The sequence below is a fragment of the Numenius arquata genome, chromosome 12 (genome assembly GCF_964106895.1).
Source record: "Numenius arquata chromosome 12, bNumArq3.hap1.1, whole genome shotgun sequence".
NCBI lineage: Eukaryota > Metazoa > Chordata > Aves > Charadriiformes > Scolopacidae > Numenius > Numenius arquata.
In genome coordinates, this window is record NC_133587.1 from 26,939,232 (window position 1) to 26,958,500 (window position 19,269).

The 19,269-nt window shown below is 40.6% G+C and overlaps 1 protein-coding gene across 1 annotated transcript in view; it reads left to right on the forward strand.

Annotated features, from left to right (window-relative positions):
• Nucleotides 1-18,612, forward strand: part of GPR158 (G protein-coupled receptor 158) — a 194,124-nt gene extending 175,512 nt beyond the window's left edge. Inside the window, exons 8-11 of the mRNA XM_074157470.1 lie at nt 9,886-10,024; nt 14,185-14,290; nt 16,231-16,377; nt 17,158-18,612. Of these exons, the coding sequence (XP_074013571.1) occupies nt 9,886-10,024; nt 14,185-14,290; nt 16,231-16,377; nt 17,158-18,612 (1,847 nt within the window). The remainder of the gene's footprint in view (nt 1-9,885; nt 10,025-14,184; nt 14,291-16,230; nt 16,378-17,157) is intronic.
• Nucleotides 18,613-19,269: the final 657 nt, after the last annotated feature.

Consider the following 19,269-nt stretch of genomic DNA (forward strand, 5'->3'; position numbering starts at 1 on the left):
CAACAGTAGCTATCCATTTTGAGTGTCTGTCTTGAGACATCTAGGAACTGTTTTTTCAGAGTACTGTTTATAGCCTCTTCTATGTGGAAAGCACAACCAGGAGGTACTCGTTAGAATTCAGCACTGATGAAGGTCTGGCTTCAGTTCTCACATTAGATACTCAGAAAATGTATCATGTAAAAATAGTGATCACTTGTGAAAGCTTACTCTGAGTGATAACACCAGGAATTTATAAAATGTCTGCAGTAGAAATAGGAAAAGAATTCTGTTTTACGAAGGAGCCTTCAGCAGTGTTCCTTTCCTGCTTGTGACCCACTCCTCCTGACACCATGCATACCTTTTTCACAGCCCACATCACCAGCACTCTGCGCTGTTTATGTCCCTCATCTCTAGGATATGGTAAATTTGGAAAGCAATGGGGAAGAGCAGCAAACATGATGCAGATGACACCAAGCTGTGTGGTGTTGTCAATACACTGGAGGGACGGGATGTCATTCAGAGGGACCTGGACAGGCTGGAGAGGTGGGCCCAGATGAACCTCATGAGGTTCAACAAAAGCAAGTGCAGGATTCTGCACCTGGGAAGAAACAATCCTCAGTATAAATACAGACTGGGGGATGAGGTATTAGAAAGCAGCCCTGAGGAAAGGGACTTGGGGGTGCTGATTGACGAGAAGCTGGACATGAGCAGGCAATGTGCTCTCGCAGCCCAAAAGGCCAATCACATCCTGGGCTGCATCAAAAGAAGTGTTGCCAGCAGATCCAGAGAGGTGATTCTGCCACTTTACTCTGCTCTGGCGAGACCTCACCTGGAGTACTGTGTGCAGGTCTGGAGCCCTCAATATAGAAAGGACATGGACCTGATGGAGCGGGTCCAGAGGAGGGCCACCAAAATGATCAGGGGGCTGGAGCACCTCTCCTATGAGGACAGACTGAGGGAGCTGGGGTTGTTTAGCTTGGAGAAAAGGAGGCTCCGGGGAGACCTCATAGCGGCCTTCCAGTACCTGAGGGGGGCCTACAGGAAGGCTGGGGAGGGTCTGTTTACAAAGGCCTGCAGCGACAGGACGAGGGGCAATGGTTTTAAGCTGGAGAAGGGGAGATTTAGATTGGATATTAGGAAAAAATTCTTTACCATGAGGGTGGTGGAACACTGGAACAGGTTGCCCAGGGAGGTGGTTGAGGCCCCTTCCCTTGAGATATTCAAGGTGAAGCTCGACGAGGCCCTGGGCAACCTCGTCTAGTTGGGGGTGTCCCTGCTGACTGTGGGGAGGTCGGACTAGATGACCTTTGGAGGTCCCTTCCAGCCTGGACCAATCTATGAATCTATGAATCTATGAATCTATGATGAGTTGAGCAGAATGTCTCTATGAAAAGAGACTAAATCAAGTGGGACAATTCACTCATCTCAGATTAACTGGTTATTCCAATTTAGTTTAAAATAAAACATGCTCAAGGACAATGGAGAACGGAGCTTTTAAAAAAACAGATTTTATTTTTTCTAACGATGACCAGCCCACATTTTTCTATTTTCCTTTCCCAAAAAGAGCCGGGACAGGTTGAGCAGTTTTGGTTGCATTACTTGCTGCAGTAATGTTGCTTTTTCTATCTGCTACATCACAGGAGAAATCCCGTAGCCTTTATTTAGGCACCATTTCTACAAAGTATTTCTGCTAAGGAAACCATATTTGGATTACCTTAGCCACACGTTTATATATCGACAAATGCCATATTCAGATTCTTCTGCAAGCCACCTGCAGTAGGTGATGGCTTTGGAAGAGGCTGGAAGATGCTCTGACTTGATCTTGGCTTTGCACTACCCTTTTTTGAATCCACTTCTTGTGCTACCCCAAGTCTTTCCAGCCCTTCAAGTACTTTGGATACCATTGGCAGTTGCTTGCATCCTCTTCAAGATGTGAGAGAAGAGGTTCCACACTCAGCTTCCTTTCAGCTGCTGGTCGTAGATCTTTTCTGATTCTTTTCTCCCCCTTTAATCCACAGAAGCAAAGAGGATGGTGGGGCACATGAAGCCAGAAGAATGGCCAGCTGGCTTTAATAACGGCAATGGGCTATGGAACGAATGAGACAGGACAGCACATCTGTGTAGAGGAAGGAATAAAATGCATGAGTAGGGCTAAGAGAAGTGCAGAAATGCGGAGAGTTCTTGGAGACTGTAGACCTGGGCGCTGGCATCTGTTCGTGCAGTGAGACTCCAAGGCATGTTGCTCACCCTCAAGTCAGTGGATATGTCTCCGCTGCCAGCAAAAGCCATCTCTAGCTGTCCTGGTTTGAGGCTAAAACCACGACACTAGGTCACCCTCAAGCCATGGAGCCTGTAGACCGTGGGTCACTGTGTGCTGTGCCCCCCACCAGCCCATGGACCCCTGCTCTTCTTTCAGCCTTGCACAGCCACAGGCCGTGGGAGTTCTGGTAGAAAAAAAAAAGTCAGAGTTTGGCACCGTTAATTCTTACTCCACAAATAGGTCTCTGCATTGCTGTGCCCAGCTAATTGAAATGATGCTGAGATATGGTGAGAGAGACAGATACACCTCTGGTAATTTATAATTTGCAAGGAATAACTCTACACTAAAGACTTACACATGTAATCACCCTTCATTGAAATATACGAAAACTCTTTCAGTTGAAGAAAGAAACTTCTGCTGTGACATGGTGCAACTCTCCAGGTGGGAGATTGGACGCAGTGAGGCAGAAAGAGACTGCACTGGCTGACAACACAAGAGCAAATGAGGACAGGGCTTTTTGCCTGTTTTAAAATGGTGCACGCTTGGCTCCAGCCGGCACCCTGACTGAATGAACGGATGGAAGAGCTGTGCTTCCAGATCCATAGCTCACTTCGTTTGAGTAGAAGGGATTTAAAATGTAGACATTATTCTGATGAAATGAAGTGTGATGGAGAAGTAGATGAGTTGCTGTAGCTGTGTTGTGGATGTAAGTAGAGTTGCAATCAGTAATTTGTGTCCAAAACCTGAGGAAAAAATGGTGTAACTGTTGGAACAGTTTTGCCAACAGTGCAAAGTTCAGAATACCAAGTGAGCTTAGTCAAGCCACAGCTGTAAGGGGCTCTCACTTATTAGTGTAGGGAAAGGACACAGAGCATGTCACCATCTGGAATACTGTGTCCAGCTTTGGAGTCCTCAACACAGGAAGGACATGGACCTGTTGGAACAGGTCCAGCGGATGGCCACAAAGATGATCAGAGGGATGGAGCACCTCCCCTATGAATACAAACCGAGAGAGCTGGGGTTGTTCAGCCTGAGAAGGCTCCAGGGAGACCTCATAGCAGCCTTCCAATATCTGAAGGGAGCCTACAGGAGAGCCGGAGAGGGACTCTGTCAGGAAGTGTAGTGACAGGACAAGGGGCAATGGTTTTAAATTGGAAGAGGGGAGATTTAGAATAGATATTAGGAAGAAATTCTTTACTGTGAGGGTGGTGAAGCGCTGGAACAGGTTGCCAAGGGAGGTTGTGGATGCCCCATCCCTGGAAGTGTTCAAGGCCAGGCTGGATGGGGCTTTGAGCAACCTGCTCTAGTGGAGGTGTCCCTGCCCATGGCAGGGGAGTTGGAAGTCGATGATCTTTAAGGTCCCTTCCAACTCTAACCATTCTATGATTCTATGATTCTATGATCTCTGGAGAGCAGTGGCCTGTTCTTGGCCTACGATGATGCTTTTTAAGCAAATGGGTGTGGTCAGACTTAGGACATCATACAGAGTCGTGAAAATGGGCTTTAAGCCTTCAGGGGTGTCTTCTTTTTGCAGGTAGCTTTTGGACAGCAGAGTGCAAGCAAACACAGGGTTGGGCATCCTGGCTCCAGGGAGCTCCTTTCAGCAGCTTTAGCCCACAGCCATCTCCACCCAGAGGCTGGCCTGAGGAAGCGTAAGAGAAGGGCATTTCTGGTAGGGTAGGAGGACTGAGGAGCAACCAGGACAGGACAGCCTGAAATAACTCACTTTCCTTTCCCAACCATGGCGGGAAGGAAACTCACAGTTTAGGATTTAAGCTGTTCACAAATATGGGTAAATTTATTTCCACTGTCATCTTGCAGTGACAGGGTGGCATTAGCTCCATTTTACACAGCCAGAGCTGAGGCACAATAAGATTAGAGTTATATGGTCCATTTAATCTGAGTGCCCATTTTGCAATGCCTTTGGCTCAGTTACAGAGCTTAGTCAAATCTATATATAACAACGTTATGTATGGTCTCACTGGCTACAAGTGCAGCCCTGTATGCTTAGTTCTGCTGCAAATCGCAGCAAAAATGCCTAGGTTGGCACCCAAATAGCAAGAGAAATGCTTTCTGTGATCATGTCTCTGAAGCTGAGCTTGAGTGGGGACTTCTTGCGTATGCATAGGAGCTTGAGGTACAAAGTCATTTGTGCATGTGCACAAGGCTGCTATTTTTCCCCTGCAGTCTTTTCTCTCAGTCAGTAGACATCTAAATGTCATTTGCAACAAATTACAGAGCTTTCTTCATTAGTCAACCTTGATTTATCTCTGGAATTGCTCTGTCACACACATTAAATGAGTCTGGTCTCTTAAGAAATTATATAGTTAACTCAAGATTATATATGCAAAAGAGAGTAAATTAAGGCTGCATGTGTCGTATTTTTATTTTAGTGCTGTCCAATTCTTAGAGACAGCAAAGCTGTGGAAGTAAGGATGAAGTACTTTCCTAAGGCCTCTAAGAAGACTTGGTGTGTAAGCCATGTTCAAAAATCCAGCTTCGTGTTTCTTGATTTTTCATGTTTCCTTATATGATCTTTGCTTTTCTGAATCCGTTGTTTCTTAACTCTCCTGAGGTCGTGCCCTTACTGCCTTTACTCCGTTTGTCATCTGTGGGTGTTCTCTTCCCCCTGTACCCACTCAAGTGTAAGGAGGCTCTCAATGACTTTTCCAAATCTTCAAAGGGAGGAAAGTGACTTTGATCACTGCTTTCAGTTCCTCCTATCTTGCTCTGCAGTACTGTGCAGTCAGGCGAAGTACAGATGTCTGCAGAGCAGGCAATGACAGAGGATATGGATTAATGTGGGAATTTACTGGTGCTGGGGGCTGGACAGGAGGGAGCGGGTCAGTCTGCATTTGCCGTGCGCTGCAAGGTGTGACACAGCCTGGCTAATGGACACTGACAGAAAATGTCGCAGAAGACTGTCTCTGGACACAGCTTTGCCTTGTACTGTCTTCAAATATGAAAGACTAATTTGCGACACAGACAACAGCAAGTTTAGTAAAGCCTGTTAAATATACTAACCCAGATCTTCTGAGGAAGTTTGATTAGGTAATAGTACCATCCCTGAGTCTGTCCTTGTCTGGATCTTCTGATCCTTCATTATCAGAAGATGCAGAGTATGAACAATGGCCAAAACAAATCCCAAGTTAGCAGTCATGGGCAACTCTCAGTTATAACAGGCATTGGGCATGAGTCTGGTCCCGTGAATTGGATGACCAAGCTAAGTGTTCCAAAATGCTCCATTTTCTGAAATCATGATGGGCATTGCAAACAAAAGGAATAATCATGGTTTTTAAACACCAAAGGATATAACTAAGCAGGTTGCTTAGTGCAAAGACCACATAAAGTCCTGTGTGGATAAGAAATACATAATGACTAGCAAGAGAGGTATTTAAAGATTAATTCATTTTTGCACATGGCCACATTTTGTTTTCATGTCTTGCCTTCCATTCATATCTTCATCCATTTATGCCTTTAAAATAACTGTTCCTTCTCTTACTCTCTTATCTATCAGAGATTTGCACCCAAAAGCTGAATGTTTGGATTTTTATAGAGTAGCTACTAAAAGTTTTTCAGAGCTCTTTTATGCTTGATTTTTTTGACTTCACATTTTCTGTCCAGAGAGCTGTTGACAGCTCTCTCTCATAGGAATTTCCATCATTTCTTCAGACGGGGGAAAGAAAGTATTTCATGTTCTTGTGCTTAATAAGTAAAATGGAATAATTTATAAGCCTTATGATAAATCATACTTAAAGGAACAAGATCACGTGTTTTGAGCTTTGAGTTTGGTCTTGGCAGGTTTGCAATGTGCTAAGACAGTCCTATAGTAGTCAGGAAGTCACTCTTCTGGACTAGGCTTTTAGTGGAAAATTATTCAGCAAGCCAAACAGAAATTTCATATCATATCTCACAGATTTGAATCATTAAGGATACTTGGCTCAAAACAGTCACTAGTGTGCTATAGACAGAACTAAGACGACCTGAGAGATGAGTGGTACATTAGAACCTTGCTGCATGGTGGCCAGATGTGCTCCATTATCTATCTATTTATCTATCTATCTATCTATCTATTTGAAGTTAGTTATATCTGTGGTTTTAACTGATGTAATAAATACATTAATATGTCACCTTACTTTATAGTGAGAAACCAAAAAGGCCATTTTGCCATACAGCAAAATGTATAACACCTTCAGATTTTTCTTTAAAATTGCACTAATAGTCTGTAGCTAATACTATGAACTTGATTTCCACCCTCAAGCACAGCTTCTACATGATACATTTAAGCTGTGTAATTAGTGGTTTAGATAATAAATTGGTTTTATATCAGTCTGTTTTGTTTGTTATTGCTAATGAAATTATTGTAGCGTTGGGCTTAGTGAGTATAGGAACTCTGTTATTTTACCTTGTGTTTTAAAAGCTATTCCCTATTTATGTTGCATACCAGATGTCACACTAATTACTATCTGCGGACAGGAATGCCAGCTCTGCTCTAAATGTAAAGCTTTTTATAAAAGTACTATGCATTAAATGGTGCAAACTACTGTAATGCTCCAGTATATTAATACTTTGAAATCTCCTCTTGTTGTCTTAGGAACTCCTTGTATCTATGATTGTGAAACTGAAATCTGTGACGTTTTCAGAATTAATAAGATCTGGAGAGCAAATGCTACCTTCATTCCTACTTACCCCATCTCATTCAAATTGGGTTTTATTATGGAGGTGTGGCTTTTTCACTTGCATTTGCTGTGACACCTGTATACAAAAAAAAAAAATTCTTGTAAATTTTTACAATTAGAGCAGATTTTTTTTTTCTTGTGAAAATAAGCAAAATTTGGCCCACAGTCTTTAGTTTAAGTAGGAATACCTTCAGCACACGGAGTTTTATCCATGTATTTTCATCCCTTTAACAAGCCAAACTTTTTCAAACTCTCAGCCTCTGTTAGCACTTGTAACGGATCTTTTCAATCAGTACGAGACTCAGCTGAGGAAGAGAAAGGAAGAATGGACCATGGGTAGTTTTGTGGAGTATACCTGTTATTTCACAATTAGCTCGTCCATTCAGCTCTTCTGCTAATGTTGGGTTTTTTACTGCAGGGGGACTTCGGATGAAAGGCAAAATGAAAGGAAAAAGGCTCTCTGGCATGTTCTGGGGAATACCTGCTCAACCGTATTAATAGGAAGTGTTTCCATAGAACACAGGACAGCAAGATACAGTGATTTGGCAACCTAATTCTAACCATTTTTTCCTTTTCAATTTCTTCTAAATCAATATGGAGCAATTAAAGCAATAAATTACAGTGCTTTGAAGAGCAGTACTTTTCAGTGCCGTGATTCTGCATATGCAAGGAAAGTGTACTTAAAGAGAAAAACCAAAATTGCTAACATTTGTAAAGGGGCCTTTAATCGTATTTCATTGAAGCAAAATTTGTATTCCACTTGCTCAGAGAAGACTTCAGTAGCAAGGTGGCTTGGCAGGTCATTCCTGCGTAGGTGTTTTTAAGAAACCAGAATAATAGACTTCAGTGTGAGCATAGCTGATTATCTAGGAATGACATGGAAGTAGCAGCCGGTTTACCCAAGCAGTGCGTGTATGGGGGATATGGGAATGACACCTGCATGTATGCTTTTGTGGAGCTCAAAACCAGCCTGGGACACATAGTCTCAGAAGATTCATATTGACACTCAGTAAGGTCCCAAGTCAAACTATTAAAGGTTTATTATTTTGGGGATTCTGGTGAGGAAGAGCACAAAAATAGCACCGTGTGTGGATTATGCCTCTTCAGATGTTTGTTTGTATGTAACTGGTAAAATTGCTGGGTTTATGTAGGATATGTTCTAGTAAAAATGATAGTCTTAAAGCTAGGCCATCTATTTTTGATAAAAGTAAGAAACATGTAAAGTGTTGTTGAAACTAAACTCTTATCAGAGCACAGAGATCTCTGTAGCTGAATACATTTTCATTTTTGTCCAAACTTGTCTCTTACCGATTTTAGCTGACATTCATAGCAAAATCAGAAGGTTTAAAATGCTATAACAATATAATATAGATAATTTACAGCAGTTACAGAGTATTAAAAGTGGAGGAACCAGAGAACCCATTCTCACAAGATACCCCGTGCAGACTGTAGAATGATAGAATCATATAATGGTTAGAGTTGGAAGGGACCTTAAAGATCATTGAATTCCAACCCCCCTGCCATGGGCAGGGACACCTCCACTAGAGCAGGTTGCCCAAAGCCCCATCCAGCCTGGCCTTGAACACTTCCAGGGATGGGGCATCCACAACTTCTCTGGGCAACCTGTTCCAGTGTCTCACCACCCTCACAGTAAAGAATTTCTTCCTGATATCTATTCTAAATCTCCCCTCTTTCAATTTAAAACTGTTACCCCTCATCCTATCGCTACACTCCCTGGTAGAGTCCCTCCCAGTGTTTTATTTCCATCTGTTGCTAATGGCAGGGTTCACAAGTACTTGTGTCCTTATCCAAACCAGACTCGTAATGATTTGCTGATCACTACCATAGGGTGATGTCACTGATCACCAGTTCTAGCTACAATTCAATAGCATGTAATGGCAAAAAGAAGTATGAAAAAGAACTAATTTTCTATTGTACTACATTTGCAGTTTTTTACTGCAAAAACTCAACAAGGCAAAAGCAGTGTATGAGTAACAATGGTGTCACACTCAATCTCTGAAGCTAGTCCAGAGCAGTGCCAGCAGGGGTCTATTATGGAATTGCATGTTGCTGGATAGGCTCAGCCACTTCCAGCCATCCTCAACCCAGACTGCAAGGCAAGAGGCACGGGCGCCAGCTCTACTCATAGCTACATGGCAGAGCTGTTTTGTTTTTTGTTTTTTTTTCTGGAAGGAGAGGTTTTTCAAGATGCGTACAAAATTATTTCATTTGTATCAAAAGCAAAATAATGTCACAGCAGACTGTCTAGTGGAAACTGAAGTCGGAGTACTGCTGGGATGAGTTAGCTCTAACAGGATAGTTTAAGCTGATCCTGGCCCTTTATTCCTTCGCCTTTCTTCCTTTACTCATTTTTCTCCTAACGGAGAGAGACACGTCATTTGTTATAATTACATTAGGTCCTCAGAAATTACTCATCATATTATGGGCACCAGCAGAAGTAACTATCATGAACAGAGGAATTTTTTTAACCCAAAATGTATTGTTATATCTGAGTTATAAACCTTTGAAGTGAAAGTGTTGTCTTAAAAAGTTTGTAGTCTAGTAGCAGCAGTGGTATCTGCCTCTACAACAAGAACAAGAGCTACAATTAAAAATACTTGCTATTTTAAGTGATGGCAAACTTCTATAGAACCAATTTGAAAAACCAGCAAGACATTGTTAGGCATTGTCTTAAAGTTTGTCGATTGAAAAACTGAAACACCATGAGTGCAAAGGTTCCTGATCTAGAAAAAAAGAAGTGTGTAAAATGAAAACCAAATGTATCATGTGCAGTGACAATATCTGAAAGAGTTTGGATGCCTGTCTGTGTACATATATCCATGTATGAGTGTATACTGTCTTTGCATAGATATTCACACATACAGAAGATACTGTAGTACTTCAAATTTCCTTCCTTTTTCATATATAAAACTAATTGCAAATTATTTCTTTTTGTTCTTCTCACAGCTGAATTTTTATTCCTCTTGTGGGGTGTTTATCTCTGCTATGCAGTGCGGACAGTCCCATCAGCATTTCATGAGCCACGTTATATGGCTGTTGCAGTTCACAATGAGCTCATTATCTCTGCTATATTCCATACAATTAGGCAAGTGATCTGTAGATCTAGTAATTAACTATTTATCTTTCAGGTTTCATATGGTGCAACTTAAAATGAGTGAATGCTATAGGATGCATAATGGAAGGTCTCATAAATATTTAATTCTGCAAATTAAGTGATTGCTAAACTTAAAACTGTTCTCATAGGATTCAAGAATATATACAATCAACTTGTTAATTATATAGTAAGGTGGTTTTTTTCAGTATAACTAGCAGATATGTTCTTAGATCAAAGTTCAGTGTATATGATAAATTAGATATATCAAAACTACTGTCTGTCTTCAGTCATCTGCATACTGCTCGCTGGTCTGTTTCCCTAGATAAAGAGCAGATAAGAATGTTGGTGTATATGAACTTTTCCCGGTGTATAACAGATTGGCAAGGTGCAGATATATGTTAAGAAAATTGTACTGGTTTGTGCATGAAGCATAGTGTTTTATATGCTGACATAAAAAATTGTTATGCATATGATACTGTGACAGTAGTATAAGGCACATTTCTTATAAAGTTTATAATGAGCTCTACATTTCATACTTGTAAATTATTAGAGTAGTAAGAAATCTAGTAAGGGTCTTTGCCAGAGCTTCATGAAATTTACTATATATGCCTTTCCTACGGAGCACACTGTAAAAATGAATTGGTCCTAGAAAATTCAAAATGGCAAGATAGCATGTATTTCATCTCATGCTGTAAGAGATTTTTATGACTTTCTTCTGATATTCTCACGCCTTCCTTTGCCTCCTGACAGACCTTGTCTACTAAGATTATTATTTTTTTTTTCACATCAGTCCATTGTCAGTCTTCAAATACTCTTCTCTGTTCCTTGGTCTGCCTTGGAGCTCACATTTCTCTCTGCTTTCTTAATGTTTACTTCCATGAGGCACAATTTTTTCTGAGTAAACATCAGCAAAGCACGTCTTTCATCTCTACTCCTTCCAGGTGCTCTTTTCCCGTATCATTGTTATAAGGTTTGGTGCACTTGAAACTTTTTGTTTCCTTCACCTTCTCCTAACCCCGTATCTCAACATCCACTTGGTCTCAAAATCTTCTTCTTTACTCCCTAAAACAAACATCTACAAAAAGTGATGTTTCAAATCTGTATTTGATGGAAGCATTTTTCTTTTCATTCCTGGTAGATGTAAAATTCAATTACAAAACTTTTGAATGTATTATAACCAATACGACAGCTTCTCAGTCAAAATTTTTCCCATTAATTAATGTTCCTAGACTCTCTTTTGGGCCATGTTAGAAGATACAGTTCAGTGCATTAGGAGAGTTATTATGTGGGCTGCAAGTTTCTTTTAACAATAGGACAGGATGAAAGTAATCTTGGATTAAAGAGAGGGGAAAAGGGGAAAATGTGGCATTTTAATACATGTCTTATGAAGGAGACACAAGAGGGTTACATCTTTCAGTTTATCCTAGTGAGGATCCTGTTCCTTCAGCTTAAGGTCTGCTGATTTTGTTCTTCCTTCTTTTCAAAAAAATGTATATTTTGTATTGATTCTTTGCCCTCTGTCTGATGCGTGCTGGTTTGTTGAAGAAATACCATGTACTGTTTATGAATAGGAATGAATAAAATGCACTGGAAGTACATGATCCCTGATCCCTCCTGAGATTATGTCCATTTCTGTACACAGCTTAATCCCGTCTCTTTGAAGTTCAGATGTAACTGAAAGAGCAGAAATGTAAGTCTCAGATTTATATGACATGTCTGAGTTGTCACGAAGTTGAAAGCACCGGGAACTTGAAGGGGACCTACTATTAGAAGGCAGCCAGCCAGTCTGAAAACTCCCAAAGCTCATATAAGATTGATGTGAGCACTGAATAAAATCTTGAACTGTTTGCATTTTGTTTTCCTATAAAACTATTATTCCCATTTCAAAAACAGAGGATTCTTGATTATCTTCAGACCAGCATAGTGTTGAATTCCTCCATTGCTCTTTCACTTGTATTAGTGACAAAACCAAAATTTATATGGAAAAAAATCTCGTTTGAGTAGAAACCCCATCTCTCATAGGTCTGAATGGCTACTACAAGTGCTATTTTGCTTTTAAGGGTATGGTGTGGATACCTTAATTAGTCAAGTTTCCACACATAAACCAAGCAAAAAGCCTTCTTAGAATTTGAGGATTGGAGCTGTTAAGGGTTAGCCAAATCTGGTTGGCATCAGGTCCTGGGAGCTTTTTCCTGTCTCTGATGGATGTGGCTGCTGCTGTTTCTCTTTGCAGGCCTAGTGAGGCTGAGCACATCCACTGCGGGTGCATCACAAGGATGGCCACTTGGACCAGTGCAGGTCCAATACGTACAGCCTGGTTCTGTTCTTCCTCTGCAGCTGATCAGGTTCACTAATGAAACATGCACCCTGTGTAGGTTCACAAGCACACTGCATTGATACATCCTTTAAAAATGAGCATGGTTCTTAAGCCAATTTAATAAACTGTCTTAGGGTTTGGGGCCCCTTACTCAGTCATGAGCTGAGACCTTGGGTCTTCCCAGATGTGGACCTCCCACGTGCTGGCTACTCCAGCCTGAAGTTTGCTCATGACTTGCACATACACACATGGGCAGCATAGAGAGTGAGATCACACAGAAGCTGGGAGGATTTAATGAGAAGACAGGAGATACTGCAGTGATCAGGTACAGGGCTCAGTTGGTGTCAACTTGCTTACATATCACTAGCCCCTTTTATGCCCCCTCTTTACAAGCTTGTTCTTGCCCTATCTACATTAGCCCCTCTCTGTTTGCACCCTTGTCTTCTCCCAAATAAACAACTCACCCCTTATTACTTTTTTCCGGTTGGTCCCATTTTTGCTACATCTGTACTCAAATGTGGTATTGCTGATATCATTAGCTAGGTAATCACAGCCTTATATGCTGTTACTGATAGGGTTACATGGGTATCACTGATCTTGCAAGTTCTACTCCTCCAAAAGCCCCCAGTGCTCCCTTCAATTACCTGTGAAGTTTGGCCATCTTTCAAATGACTCTCTGTTAACCACCTGTGAAATCTTCCCATCCCTCACAGCACTGTCTGTAACTTTTGTTTGCTTTTCGCTCTGTTATTTGCTGTATCCAGAAGTTTCTCAAGTCTTCTTCAATAGTTCTCAAGTTGCGTTCAGTTAGCTAAACCTCAGACCTGAGCCTCCATGTATCCCTGCACACCTCAACAGCAACATCCCTGTAAGAAATAATTCTAATATTTTATTGTGTTCATGAAACATTTCATTTACAAAGTATTAATCAAGAAATGATGACTCTATTATTATGGCATATAAGCCAGTGTTTCATGCCAGGCTATTTCTGTTAACAAAAGCTTCTGCAAAATGTGCATCTGTGGACTTGGATAAGTTGCAAATGTCATTTCTTTCTGAATGATTTTTGTAAACCTGCAAATTACAAGCCAGTGGTACATCCATTCATCCATCGCACTGCTTACCATTTCTGTCTTTGGGAGCTCACAAAAGCAGATCACCCACCCATGCTCCAGCTTGTTCTACCTCTTTCAGAGAGCTCAGCAAGGAATTGCTTCGTTTGGGAGGTTCAGCCACTCATTCCCCAGCATTCACAGGGCTCTCGCGCCCTGCGGTATTGAGCTGGGCGGTCCTGAAATCAAGCCCGTTTCTCTGCTCCCCACTAAAATGCATTTCAGTTCAGTTCCCTCTTTGACGGCTCATCAGCCGAGCCGCACTCTGTAGCTGCGATCTATGGACATCCTGTATTTTTGAAGTGCACTGCAATTTATCATGGTACATGTGCTTACTTAACCTAAAATAATTCGTTCAGATCCTTAATGTATGTAAACTGCCATAACTCAGTTCAGGCCAAAGACACTGTGATAATATATAGATCCAAAAAAACAGCTAAATAGAGTGAGAATGATGGAATAAGCAATATCCTTTAAGGTCTGTTGTTTCTTTTTATATTTTGTTTTGGCTTGTTTTGTTGGTTGTTTTTCCGAGTTGTTTTGAAATTGTGGTATACAAGTAAAGCATGTGGATGTAATTTTTAGTCTGTATGAAAGCAGTACAGAACAAAACAAGTTGTCTTTGCCCTTTCAATGAAAAGAATCCTAAGGAATATTAAAAATGTTAAATCTAATGCACTGGAGAAAAGGCAGTGAATTGCAACCTTGAATTCTATTTTCAGATTCATTCTTGCTTCAAGACTTCAGTCTGACTGGATGCTGATGCTGTTCTTTGCACACACGCACTTGACTGTGACAGTCACTGTTGGGCTACTTCTGATCCCTAAGGTATTTGAGTCTCCTGTCTCTTTTCTTCTGCCAAGACCAAGGAAGATAAATGTTCTCATGCAGAAGCAATGCTGTATAAAATTAGCAAGCACCTGATAGAAAAGGAAGATGTGAACTTTGGCTATGTTACCTAAAAAGCTATATCTTTTCTTTTTAAAACCTTTATATATTTTCAAAGATTCTTTCTTTCAGCTTTCAAAATTAATGGGGTTTAAAGTATTTAAAATTTTGATGTGATTAATACAAGAAGGAAAGAATCCTGCTTAACAGTGCTTATTTTGGGTATTTGAAGGACCATGCTGCTTCCAGAGTTCGCTGAGATGGGACAAAGAGTTTAGGCGAGGGCATAGAAAGATTAGGATGGACTCCTAAATAAAACTGGAATGAGGAGCTTGGACTGGCCATGAGATAGAGAGGCTGGGATTTAAACTGGGCAGTTGTTGCAGGCTGAAAAAGGTGAGCCCTTTGCAAGTCAGAGCCTAGGACGGAAGGACAGATGCTGCATATAGAGACAGATGTGGGCCGTGATACGGAGCCAGGTACGGTGCTGGGTGAGAAGATGAGTGTGTGTGGGACACAAGAGGATGGAGGATGACAGGATCCAGAGAATAGAAGGGACAGAGCTCTGAGCATTGTGTCACGCCTCCTGTCAGGCTCTGGGAGCCAAGTGATGATATGTCAGTCTCACCAGGGGTAGGAGAACAGCAGGCGGCTTCACCTGTCTCTAGCACCAGTCCCCTGGATTTGAACGGACCTTTCTTCTTAGACAGTACCCCAGCAAAGCGAATGATTTTATAATGGCTTTTGAAGTGACCAATAATATTAATCAAGTAGTCAAGAGTCAAAGAGAACAGTAGAGGTGAAAGCTATGTATGAAGGAAGGTCACTAAGCAGTTCAAGTTGATGCAACTCAGGTTAATAAAGCTGCTATTCCTGTCTTTTGCCTATGTGTCAGAACAGGGTATGCTGATAACTGTCATATATACATACATTAAACAGTCATAACAAGGGGACACATTGATGCAGCCTTAATACTGAATAACCTTGTTTTATTTTAAATTAATTTTCTGGGCTTCAGCAATAATCTTACTATTTTATATTCATATACTTTATTGTATATTTTCAAAGATGTCTTTCTAGACTAACCTTGAAAATTTGTTGACCTTTCTGAAGCTATCTCATAACTACTGATCAACATTTCCATTTTTAGCTTATTATCTGTGTCACACTACACAGACTTTTCTTCCAGCACGACAAAGAATTCAGGGAATTAAGACAAGATTCACAAGGTTTAGTTCCATTCATAAAGTTCTGGGGCCCGATGACTGTGTGGACAATAGTACCTTCACATGGATGAATCAGTATGACTAAATAAATAACTGACAACCTCTCACCAACTCTTGATCTGAGCATTTGCTCAAAGTTAGAGATTGACTTGTCTCCTTTTTTATTTGTTTCCTTCTTTTCTTTCTTTTTTTTCCTTTTTTTTTTTTTGGCACCTCATCTCTTCCTTTTCAGGGTTAGGACCTAAATTGGGAGAATTGCTTTCTGCAGGATTATTCAATATAAAATACAGTCTTTTGGTTTTAGCAGCCTAATTGGAAATCCTGGCTGAAAGTCTATTTCCATACTAGCTTAATTTAAATGCAATGTAAAGAGGTTCAAATAAGCATCAGAATAACTGGGGCTTTTTCCGTATGCAAATCTCTAAGATTTATCAAGTTAAGCCATCATTAATAAGAGTTCCTTCCATACAATACTGATATTCTATAGGAGACTACTTATGCCAACGTTGCCTATAGCTAGTGTTTTGAGTTCAGAAAATCACATTAAATCCATAGAAGGATCATTGTTTCATAAAAACTGTTGATGTAAACTCTTACATTGATGTTGAAGTAAACTTTTGCACTGATGACATTTTTTATGAATACTTATTGCAGTTTTCACATTCAAGCAATAACCCAAGAGATGATATAGCTACAGAAGCTTATGAAGATGAGCTTGATATGGGTCGCTCTGGATCCTATCTGAACAGCAGTATCAATTCAGCATGGAGTGAACATAGTTTGGATCCTGAAGATATTCGGGTATAACTCATTTGAATAGCATTTATTTTCAAGAACAATACTTTTTCCTACGAGTAAGCTCTGAATTGCGCCCATTGGACTTTTTTTTTGCAGATACTAGCTGAAACAGGCCAGCTTAGGTCTCAAATTTTGTGGTATGAGGTCATGTAAAATCTCATGGAAAATACTCATTAGCGTGAAGAGCAGCTTCATTGTTAGTTGTACAAATGTCATTCTGGAGGCCAAAGAGGAGGAATCATCCACAGCAAGAGCTGTTTATCAGTTCATGTAGGCTCTTTGAATTATCTTAAAGTGCAAAGAGGATTTGGTGTCAGTGTGATTAGTCATTTGTATGTACTATATATATAACTATACATAACTGTATAACAGAATTTTAAAAACACTGGGCTAGCAGAAAAAAAATACTTTATTCCTATCTTTCACAATAAAAGGGCTTATGTTCCCAGAACAGAGAATAGCTAGAGAGTTCCCTAGAAAAGCACACACCACAGCATTGTGAAATCTGAGACATATATGTATATGAATGTATATAAATTGTATATGCCATATGATGCACAGCTGTGGAAGGTAACATATTTGTGCATGAGGTTTGAACTTATTTTTAAAGTGGAAAAAAGTGGGATTCAAGTTAATGGAGAAATGGCATATTCAAGAATGAGAAAAGGCAGTGAAATAAGTTTAATGCTATTTTTGGAGCAATAGGTAGTGCGGTTATCAGGCTGCTTGTTTGACTGGACTTGCTCTGTACATACTAGTTTTGCCGTTCATCTTCCTTTGCAGGATGAGTTGAAGAAACTATATGCCCAGCTTGAAATCTATAAAAGGAAAAAGATGATTGCTAATAACCCACATCTTCAGAAAAAAAGGTGCTCTAAAAAAGGCTTGGGGCGCTCGATAATGCGACGAATTACAGAAATCCCCGAGACGGTCACCAGGCAGTGCTCCAGGGATGAGAAGGACCTGATGGAGCACAGTTCTGTGAAGAACACAGCCACACTGAGAAAAAACCCACAGGATTCCATGAGTTCTGCAAAGCCAAAAGAAGAGACTTTGAAAAACAGAGTTTTTTCATTAAAAAAGTCCCACAGCACTTACGATCATGTTAGGGATCAAACAGAAGAACCAAATAGCTTAACTACAGACAGTGCAGAAGTTATAGCTGCTGAGAATTCGCTTCTGGGTTCCTTGAATGGTAACAAATTAACCAAAAATGCTCCAGAAAAAGTTGAAGCTGTCTCCACTGAATCGGTCCCTTTGGTGTGCAAATCAGTAAGTGCACATAATTTAAGTGCCGACAAGAAGCCTCTGCATCCGAGAACATCTGTGTTACAAAAATCCCTCAGTGTTATTGCTAGTGCCAAGGAAAAGACTCTGGGACTAACGGGTAAAACACAAAGTCTAGAAGAAAGCACTAAATCTCACAAATCTCAGCAGAAGGTTAAGGAGGCCAGCAAAAAGCACTCAGTCTCCGATAAAGGGGAGCATAAGGATTCCCACCGGAAGAACTCTACCCACTCTGAGGAAACAAAGAAAACCCATAAATCTGGAATTATGAAACAGCAAAGGGTTAGTCAAACACCTGCAAATCCAGACACAGGCCCAGGTAAGTCACTGCACAAGGACAATTTCGACATAGGAGAAGTTTGTCCTTGGGAGATATATGACCAAACTCCTGGTCCTGTGCCTTCTGACTCTAAAGTTCAAAAACATGTGTCTATTGCTTCCTCAGAGCCAGAGAAAAACCACCCTTCCCAGTCAAAGGGGAAGTCTCATCATAAGCTGAAGACACCCGAAGGGTTTCAACAGTCAAATCAAAAGAGCTCAGAGAAGGTGGAGGCAGCCGCTCGGGAGACACAAGAGCAGCAGGTCTTTGAAAATGAGAAAAAACAGTCAAATTCCAAGTCTCAGGTCTCCCCTGGGCTGAAGCATGAGAATGTTAATAGATATGCACCTAATACCTGTGCTGGGGAGCGGGAAGAGATACCCCAGAAAGCAGCAGAAAAAGAAAACCTCAATAAATTGGCAGAACAGAAAAAAAATGCCTCTTCTGAGGGAAATGTGCTTTCATCTGACTCCCATAAGCCAAGTAGTTACTTACAGCAACCTTTAGCATCTCGAGCTGAAGTCTGCCCTTGGGAGTATGATACACCAGATTTACCAAATGCAGAAAGAAGTGTAGCTTTATCGAACACCTCTGCTATAAGTGCAAATAAAACAGCAACACCTCGAAAGTAAGAGGCTTTTGGACTGAGGAGAGTAGCAACATTGAGAAGAAAGACAACAGGAAAGACAGAGGGGACTTAGGCCAAAAGGATCTGAAAATTCCTAAGGAGCATCACTTTAATCAAGGGAATCAGCACTACAAATAAGTAGGAGTTAAGCAAAGTAAATTATCATTAATGTTGTTATTATTTATTTGTTGAGTGCCAACAATGTGATTAGCAGTGCCCAGAATATGGTCCCTGCTCCAAGGATTTTACTGTGTCAATGAAAGAAACCTGCCTTTGTGAAATCACTTCTCTTTTAAAAGAAAAAAAAAAAATGGTGTTAACAAACGCACAGTGTAGATCTTAACTGAATTATTTCTGAATGCCGCAACTGGCTTTAATTTGCCCTTGGGACTTTAAAGATCCAGCAGAAGTAGGGCACGGAAAATGTCCTGGTGGCAAAAAGGGGTATCAATGAGCAGCTTATTAAAATGACGACTTTTCACTTTACGTATTTAATCTAGATAGCACTGCTAACTCAATGCATCCCAAAAATACGTTTTATATAATGATTGCTCTCATTTTCTTATTACTGTGTGTTTAAGTACATTGTTGTGTCTCATATTAAAGCATTCCAGATTGTATAATTTTTGCAAATAACTTTGATATTATGTGACACAACAAC